This window comes from Gigantopelta aegis, chromosome 4, assembly GCF_016097555.1.
Source record: "Gigantopelta aegis isolate Gae_Host chromosome 4, Gae_host_genome, whole genome shotgun sequence".
In the NCBI taxonomy this organism is placed as follows: Eukaryota; Metazoa; Mollusca; class Gastropoda; order Neomphalida; family Peltospiridae; genus Gigantopelta; species Gigantopelta aegis.
In genome coordinates this window covers 39612301-39622477 of record NC_054702.1, presented here as the reverse complement: position 1 = coordinate 39622477, position 10177 = coordinate 39612301, and the positions used below count along the sequence as shown (strand labels likewise).

The following is a 10177-nucleotide window of genomic DNA, read 5'->3' as shown; positions in this document are numbered from 1 at the left end:
TATTAACAAAATCAGTAATGTAGTTTTAAACAAGTTGCAGTTATTAAAAGGAAAAGCTTTTTAAACTATTTTTTTTATCCACTTGTAAAAGCCATTTCTATGCTATTTGTTTTCAGACATAGTGATCCATCCGTCTTAATTCATTCATTTATTTGCTATGTAATTAATAATTTTGTTTGTTGGCCATTGGAATGAGAATTCTGTGTAAAATTTCTCTCCTTTCGTTTTGTTTGCTCTGTTCATCATGTTAATCCATCATTCTTGCACTGATTTTGCTTTTTAGTCTATCAGTATTTCAGTGTGACAACTTACTTGATTGATGTCCAGCAACATTATTAATTTGTTTATTGTTATTTCAGCCGTCTTTCAATTTGGGTGGTGTGTACTGTGGTTCTGGATCAACTGTGCCATTCCAACTGATAAACCAGGTACTGTTGCTTGTGTTTGAAGTATTTTTATGGTTATATCTGAATAATTGCTTTCATCTTTGTTTTTTGTTGTGTTGGGTTTGTTTGGGTTTTTTTTGGGGGGGTTATGACTAAAGGTTTTAATAGACCAAATCAATTCCTATTGCCGATAATGTTAATGTTTACTATTAAAACTGATATAAGCAGCGTATCAACACACCCAGGAAGTACATCAATAAAAAGTGTGGCACCTCACATATAATCTACCTGCAAGAAAATGGGGGGTCACATACCACGTAAGAGATTTAATTAATGTTTTTATTAGCAACCGTCATTTTTGCTAAAAATTGCAGTTCCATTTTTGGGGGTACCCTGCATTAGTTTCAACCTCTGGTGTATACTGCATAACAATTGTATAACAAATAAAAGTGTATTTGTTTATTGTCAATGAATAATAGTATTTGCACAAATAATCAATGTCACATATTACTACCAATCACACCCACAGCTGCTTTTACTCCGTAAATATTTGACGGTTTACCTCAAACTTTGACACGGAACTCTCTTTGGTACCATGCAACCTATATACATGTATGTCAGAAATAATACTTTACTTGTTCAACAGTAATTAATAATGCTGTTTTAGCAACTTCTTGAAAATTAGTTAGTCATTGGGTAACTTTTATTTTGTTGTGTAGCCATTAGAAACATTTTACTTTTTGAATTGTTTAAAATAATATTGTCAGTGAAGAATTTTCAGTTGTCTTCCGACAGTAATTCTGTTGTGTGTTTTACAGTTGTAATGTTGGTTGATAAAATTGTTACAGACCTGACTGCAGTATGTTTTGTTGTTGTAATTCCAGGCTGGAACAAAAGCAAAAGTTGAGTTTGACTTGGTTCGATATAAAGATTTCAGTCTGGCCTTCCCAGGATTCCAAAGTGCTGGTTTGTATTTCCAGTTTTCTTTTCCTCCATTTAAACCAAATGCATGCAATACTGTTTTTACAATGGACTTGTACTGAAGCTGGGAGAGATTAGGAAGGAAGGTCTTGTCCAGACTTCCACAATGATACCCAACCCAACTTCCTAAAGTCGAACAACATTATGCTTCTTTAATATTTTGATAGAGCACCTAAGTGTATCTGATGTTGAAATTTCTCAACTAGTCCCCTAATTTTGCTTATATTTAAGATGTGGATGCTTATGTGTGCTGTGTGTATATGTGTGTGCATCTTTGAGAGGGAGGAGGACCAGAGAAAGAGAGAGCGAGAAAGAGAGAGGGGAGGGAGAGAGGAAGAGAGGGGAAGGAGAGAGAAGAAGAAGTTTATTTTGTTTAATGACACCACTAGAGCACATTGATTTATTAATCATCAGCTATCCCACAGACAGGATAGCACATACCACGGCCTTTGATATACCAGTTGTGATGCACTGGCTAGAGTGAGAAATAGCCCAATAGACCCACCAATGGGGATCGATCCTAGACTGATGGCACATCAAGTGAGTGTTTTCCCACTGGGCTATATTGAAAGAGAGAGATATGAGAGAGATTAACTTGAACTGATATAATGTTGTTATTTTTCGTTCCAGATGATTTCAACTACCAAATACTGAACCCAGGAATGTTCTCTGTCACTTTGGCTCCAAACGAAGCTGCAGATGGGGAACTGACATTCATGCCCACTGAGGTCAGCATGCTGTACTTTACTTTCACTTTCATATTCGAATCATGTCACAAAACTTCCCTTTTCAACTTCACCTGTCCTCAACAATGCATGTTCCCCTAAGAATAGTAGTTTGGTTTCTGACATCCCAACAGATAATGGGATGACCTAAAAATGTTCTACTGTGCACCCCTTCCCAGAGCTTGTTTAAGGATCCACCGGGCCTTAACACAAATAACTGCAGGGCCTCCTTCCCAGGATATATATTTTGCAACTCCCTTGGGGAGAGGGGGAAAAATTACCTGGGGAAAATAAATGTACACATCACTGCAGGGTCACCTGAAGCGCGGGGCCCGTAGCACATGCTACATGTGCTACTAGGATAAACCGGCTCTGCCCCTGCCTCGCGTTTTCTCCAGTTTATTGTAATTTCTTAAAAATCATTTACCAGGATTATTATTACAAAATGTTTAGATTCTAAAACACTCATTCTTTAAATCAGGCATGCAAGAAGATTTCATAAAAAGGTGTGGGTGGTTAGTAGGAAACACAGACATGACATGGCTTACTGTGGAAAACAAAGAGAGGAGGCATTGAATTAAAGATTGGCTCATTGGAGGCTTGAGGGAGTGGGGAGGTGCAGGGGCAAAACATTTTAAAAAGCACAGGTCTAAAGTCACAAGGGTTTCATTTGGTTTGAATTAAAGGGACATTCCTGCACTTAAGATATTATCGACTAGCAGAGACTTTTTAATGATTGTAATTACATAAAATATTAGTGGTTTTATATTAAACGTGTTTCTGATCGTTCTAATATTTGTACTAGGTTAAATTTCATTTTATTTCCTAAAATAATATTTTGGTATGTATGAAATTATTTGAAGACAAAAGCCAGTTTAGGCTTCTTACAAATATTAAGACAACCAGAAACACATTAAATATACAGACACTGATATTCTAAACAAGAAAATATATTTAATATGCAAGTTTAATCATAGAAATATTTTATTAGTCAGAAACATCTTGCAGTGCAACAAACTCAAGAATGTCCCTGATCAAAGGCATGTGTTCGCCATTTACTAGGGTGTAAAAAATAATGACATGTTAAGATATTTTATTTCAGGGTAATACAAAAATAAAAGGAAAAAAGGTACAATTATTTAGATAAAGTACACAACAAATAGTTTATAGTTCTACAATAAATGATTTTAATATTTAGTAGAATTTTAAAACTTGCTTTTAAATGCATTTTATTTGCCTAGCTCATACAGAATTAACCCAGCATTTACTGCAGTTTTAATTTCAGTTTTTAGATTTTAGTATTTATATTTCTTAGATGAATAAACTCGTACTGACATTTTTTTTTTATCTGAAGATAATTTACCACAGTATATATTTTTTGATATATTTAGTATTTCAAAGCTATTTTAGTACCGCATAGTTAGATGTTACAATTTTCACATTACTTTAACTTTTATGTATATTGTTAGCTATTTAATGGAAACTTATTAATTCATTTAAGTGACTTTGTATAACCGGGGTGGAAATATATCTATCTGCCTGTTTTATGAAGTGATCTTTAGTGCATAAGATAGCAATTCACTTGAGCTGCATTAACAAAAATTAAAATTTACTTACGACTGTTTGTATTGAAACTTTGTGAGCAAAATATTGGTGGGCATTTTTTGTTTGTTTTTGTATCTTTATGGCTGATATTATCTTTATTGTTAAAACTGCATCATCTTTCATTTTGTAGAGTTTAGAAAAAGCCTTCAGAATCAGTTGCATAGTCTATTAACTTGTTAAATAACCATTTCACCTGTGATTAAAATCACAAAAGGTGAGCCTTCAGAATCAGTTGCATAGTCTACTAACTTGTTAAATAACCATTTCACCTGTGATAAAAATCACAAAAGGTGAGATCTGACATTAAGGTTTAAAACTTTGTTTTGTTTAACGACACCACTAGAGCACATTGATTTATTAATCATCGGCTATTGGATGTCAAACATATGGTCATTTTGACATAGTCGTGGAGAGGAAACCCGCTACATTTTTCCATTAGTAACAAGGGATCTTTTATATGCACCATCCAACAGACAGAATAGCACATACCACGGCCTCTGATATACCAGTCGTGGTGCACTGGCTGGAACGAGAAATAGCTCAGTGGACCCACTGATAGAGATCGATCCTAGACTGACCACACATCAGGCAGGCACTTTACCACTGGGCTATGTCAAGCCTGATGTTACGGTTGAAAGTTCTTTTATGATGACTGTGGTATTGAATTAGCCAATTCACTATTGACATATAAGGTTATATTTAATTATATTTTGTATTCTCAATATTCTGTTTGAAATAGTTTTAATGTCTTGGGTAGTTGATAATAATTTTGTCAGAATATTTGTTATTCTAGGATAGTCATGTAACATAATGATTAAGTTATTTGATAATATTCAAGTAAGGTTCAAGCATACTGTTTCGAACATAACTTGGGGATCTTTTATGTAAAGTTCCCCCTACACACAGGATAGCATGATACTTTATGTATATACATAGCTTGCACTACCCCAGTGGGATTAATGGTTTGAGCTAGTAATGGGATTTGAACCCTGTACCTTGTGGCCTTAAACTGAATGACTGAACCACTGTGTTATCAAGGCTATTCAGTCATGTGGTAAAGTTTGTTTTGTTAACACCACTAGATCCGATTGAATAATCAATCAGTCTTTAGAGGAAACCTGCTCCACTTTTTCAGTAGCAGCTATGTAAGCTTTGTATGATGGGATGGGACGTAGCCCAGTGGTACTAGGATCGATTCCCGTCAGTGGGTCAATTGGGCTATTTCTCATTCTATCCAGTGCACCAAGACTGGTAATATCAAAGGCCGTGGTATGTGCTATCCTGTCTGTGGGATGGTGCATATAAAAGATCCCTTGCTGCTGATCGAAAAGAGTAGCCCATGAAGTTGCGACAGCGGGTTTCCTCCCTCAATATCTGTGTGGTCCTTAACCATATGTCCAACACCATATAACCTTATATACAATGTGTTGAGTGCGTCGATAAATAAAACACGTCCTTCCTTTGTATGTACTTTACCACAGACAGGACAGCACATACCACTGACTCTGATATACCAGTCATGGGGCACTGGTTAAAAAGGAAAATGCCCAATGGGTCCACAATGGGGATTTCATTCTATGCCCCAAACACTTCAGGCTAGCTCTTTATTAACAGCATATTTACTGAAAGGTGATGAAACATTTCATATTGTTTTCTTCCAAACAGCTCGGTTGGAAACAGAGAAATAACTAATATTTATCGTATTACTTTATTTATAGTTTTTCATTGTTCTTTTTCTTGTAGACTAACATTTATCTAGAATGTTTATAAAACTTAATTTTTATTTTAATAGTTTTTACACATTATATTGCATAAACACATTTGTCCTATATATAAATTTCAATTTCAATTGCAATTCTTTCATTGCTAGAATTGTCTTATTTGTATTACATTTTCACCTGTTTGAACAAATGTATGTCAAATAAATACAGTAGAATCTCGTTGGGTCAAAGTCAGAAGGGTCGAATATGCCGCAACGCTCGAACCAAAAGGAAGTCCCGAGTTACACTTAAACATTGTTGACTAAATGGTTAGGTCGAACTACCCGATGAGTCGAACACTTTCTCGAGCACCGACAGGGTTCGAGTCGACAGGATTCAACTGTATCTTATATATAATAATATGTGGTACAATTAGTGAATCTTTTGAATACCACAAATTTTCATTTTAAATTTTGAAAATAATTACCGCAAATTATGATATGAATATGAAGTGATGAAAGCATGAAGTATTGATATAAAGAATTGATTAAGCATTTGCAATATGTCTGTAACATGAGGTCTGAATATAAACTTTGTTTGCAACAGAATATTGGTGGGTAGTTTTTGTTTGTTTTTGTTTACTACAGGGAATTTTATTGTATGAATTCACATTGTGATGAAAATTCTTGTTGAATGAGCAGCTGTACAAGTGCAGTGAAATTCAATATAACATTGTAGACAACACTGTATAATAACCTTTTTACTATACATCACACAACTTATTTATTACACCATTTTGATTTATGGGATATTCTTCTTAATATATTATGAATTGTGGTACATCATTTACTACATGATAATGCATGGTGTTACGGTGACAGTTTATGGCTATTTATATAACTTTTACTTGCTATATAATAATGAATTATGTTACAGGTGACATGTTATGACTATGATATTTACTGTATGATAATGAATTTTATCATCCATTAAAGGCTTTTGTAGGCGATATCACTGGCACTATAATGTGCGATGTCTCCTGCGGAGATATCGCTTCTTATAAACTTGATTGGTCAAATTTTAATCACAAGACAATGTTTTATTACGACACTGACACTGTGTTTGTTTCAGTGCTAAACCTACCATTAGTGACGTCACGCCACTAGTTAACGAGTCTACCACTGACATTCAACCCACATTACTGACATTGTTTACAACTGTCGCAAATGAAAAGAATGATAATGGATGATAAAAATAATACCCCCTCGTGTCTTGTGATATCATAATTTATCAGCACTCATTGATAAAAGTATAAAAATCCTCGGCAAGCCTTGGATTTTATACTTTTATCAACTCGTGCTGATAAATTATGATATCGCAAGCACTCAGGAAGTATCCTCTATATGTTACAGGTGACACGTTATGATTATGATAGTTACTGTATGATAATGAATTATGTTACAGGTGGCGGCTTATGACTTTGTTATGCCAGTGATCATCAACCATATAGGAGCTCCATCACCTGCTCCTACCCCGTTTCCCCCCACTCCTGCGCCGTCACAGAAGAACAGTCTCCAGCATATCATCAACCCAAGACCGCAACCCTTCACCGTGGCAACACCGCGCAAACATGTCATCGCAACGGCTCTGCGACAGCCACTTCAACTGTCTACCAACCGGATTGAGTTCTCCCTGCCAACTGGATTTAATGACATTGTCATGAACACTGGAATAGGCCAGAAAAAGGTGAATGTTCATAGCAGGGCACTGCTATATCCTTTAAAAACACATTTTAAAATTGTACGCTTTATTCTGAAATAGGGTGTGTTTATATATATATATATCTGTGTATTGGTTATACAATTATTTTTTTTTAATTAATATAAATTTTGTTGAATTAAATAAAACATTTCTTCTTTCCGTGAAACTCAGAGAATATCTCTTACTTAAGTTAAAATATTTTATACTTATTTTGCAGTTTTCATTAGTGGGTGATTGCTACTGCTACAGGAACTGCCTGTTGCAATTCAGTGAATTCACAGCATTAACAAAATATAGCTGCCTATGTTTTAGTTCCCTACCGGTCCAACTGGAGGGGACTATAGGTTTCATCTCCATCCTTCTGTCTGTCTGTCTGTCCGTCTATCCCACATATAGTTTTCCGGATGTTTTTGTTTTTACAATGCCTTGAGATATTGAGTTGAAATGTTGTATATAGCTTTATCATATACTGTTATAGATCAATTTTGACTTTCATGGCAATTTACCCATTTGTGACAGAGTTATGGCCCTTGAACTTAGGAGATACGAAAATTAGTTTTTTTGGCTTTTTATTTTGCAATGCCTGAAGATACTGAGATAAAATTTTATATTTGGCTTTAGCAAATACTGTTACAGATCAAGTTTAACTTTCATGGCAATTTACCCATTTTTCACAGGTTTATGGTCCTTGAATTTAGGAGATATGAAAATTTGCTTGTTCCGGTAGGGGACATCTATTGCTTTAGCAGTACTCTCAGAATGCTTGTTCTTTTTCTACTTTTTAAAATAATGGACACCCTTATTCTGAATCTAACCTCTTTTTTCTCTCTTCAGAGTATCATTGTGGTGAATCACAGCAATAAGGAACTCACCTGGGGCTTCGACCTGTCCAGACCATCGAAGGCTCTCAACGAAGGCATCATAAAGTTTGTCCATCCATCTGGTGTCCCATTCACGCCACAGTCGGACAGCCCTAGCCGCGGCATCCAAGGGAAGCTTGATCCTGGACAGACCCAAGAAATTGCTGTAGTGTACTGTCCAAGTAAGTTAGTGTATCAGTGCTTTGTTATATTTGGGTGGAATGTAGTTTTCTCCCATCCCTAGGGCCTATGCAAGACAGACCCATTTCATGATGTCGGCCCATACGGAATAAATCTATCTTGCATAGGCTATGACGTCATTACATTTAACTTGGGGAGTAGTATGTTGTTGGTGATATATGATGTCATATTAATGCGAGTGGGTTAGTTTTAGATCAATATTTTGTTATTGAAACCTTCATTATAAAAGCTACCTTGTTAATTTGTAGTGTTAAATTCTTTAACACATGAAACGGATGCAGCAAATATGATAGTGTAGTTTATTTATGATAATATGGTCAAATAAAGAAGTTACTTTTTCACTCAGCTTTGTTTGTTCGTGTAAAATAATGGTTTATTTGTCGAATGGATGGGAGAAAAAAACCTGCATCATATGCAGTTATTTATGTTGGATAGACAAAATACACCCTCAGTGGTGGAAATTTCGACCCCGAGACTCGGCAAGCCTCGTCCCGTGTTGCAATTTACACCACCACCTCGGGTGTACTTTTTCTATCCCACATGACCACATATGATGGAGTCTATTAATCTGTAACCAGTGAGAATAAATGTTTTTATCAGTCTGTTGACCAGTCCCAAAACTGTTTATTATTACAGTAAATAAATATGTTTGAACCAAATGTTTTTAAAATGTTTCTTGAAACTGAACAAATTTATATAATCAAGTTTAATAACAGTATTCTATTAACATAGTTTAGTTGTCACTAAACATTTGTAATATAACAATTGTCTTATCAGTTAAGCTTATTATACAAAATGTTTTTAAGTATGAGTGTCTTGTGTATACAATTCTAGTGATATATAAAATGCATTTATTATGAACCCAGACTGTATAATATTTTTGAGCTCATACTCTGAATTATCTAAACAGTAACTTGAAAAAATTACAAATATCAACGGTTATGATGGAAATATTTTATTTTAGACTTATGTCAGGTCTGACCAATCTAAATTTGTGTTTTCGTGCTGTTTTGGAGCGGAACATAGCCCAGTGGTACAGCGCTCGTTCTATGCAAGGTCGGTCTGGGATCGATCCCCGTCAGTGGGCCCACTGGGCTATTTCTCATTCCAGCCAGTGCATCACGACTGGTATATCAAAGGTCGTGGTATGTACTACCCTGTCTGTGGGATGGTGCATATAAAAGATCCCTTGCTGCTAATTGAAAAGAGTAGCCCATGAAGTGGTAACAGCGGGTTTCCTCTCTCATTATCTGTGTGGTCTGTAACCATATGTTTGATGCCATATAACCGTAAATAAAATGTGTTGAGTGTGTCGTTAAATAAAACATTTCTTTCTTTCTCTTTCTTTCATGCTGTTTTGTTTAGTGGATTCTGGACAGTCGGAGTGTGTGATACCAATTGTGGTGAACGGTGACTGGGATAAACCGTACCAGTACCTGCAGGTGTACTGTCAAGTGAGTTCACCAAAGATCTGGTTCCTCCCACCGGCTGCGGGCCTGACACCAGCTCCCCTCAAGACAGAGGTCTCATTCGAATTCAACATTCTGTGCACACAATACAAAGAGTAAGAATCTGTTTCTATATATAAAAAAACAATCTATATTTGTGACTGCTATACACATATATGTTTGCTGATCCTCAATCTGTATACAGATTGCATGTAAATGTTTACTATGCTTAGAAATATTTTTATATAATATACTCTTCAAAAAAAAGTAGAGGAACCTGAAATATTAATGTTATATCAACTGTTAGACTGAACATACGTTTTGACCACAGACATCCTAGTAAAGAACATTCAGGTCTGTTTATCAACACACCGAAACACATTCCATAGTTACACATGCATCACACAGTTGCCCTGTACTTGTGCGTGGGGTGTCATTCACGATTAATCACTGGAACATTATTTCTGTCAATCTTTTTTATTCTGTTGATCATACAGTTGTTATTGTTTT

At 35.5% G+C, this 10177-nt stretch overlaps 1 protein-coding gene across 1 annotated transcript in view; it reads left to right on the top strand.

Moving 5' to 3' along the window:
• The window catches only part of LOC121370533 (cilia- and flagella-associated protein 47-like), an 86086-nt gene that overhangs the window by 27623 nt on the left and 48286 nt on the right, over positions 1 to 10177 (top strand). Inside the window, exons 22-27 of the mRNA XM_041495834.1 lie at positions 360 to 428; positions 1271 to 1352; positions 1998 to 2095; positions 6862 to 7143; positions 7993 to 8200; positions 9585 to 9783. Coding sequence (XP_041351768.1) covers positions 360 to 428; positions 1271 to 1352; positions 1998 to 2095; positions 6862 to 7143; positions 7993 to 8200; positions 9585 to 9783 — 938 coding nt within the window. The remainder of the gene's footprint in view (positions 1 to 359; positions 429 to 1270; positions 1353 to 1997; positions 2096 to 6861; positions 7144 to 7992; positions 8201 to 9584; positions 9784 to 10177) is intronic.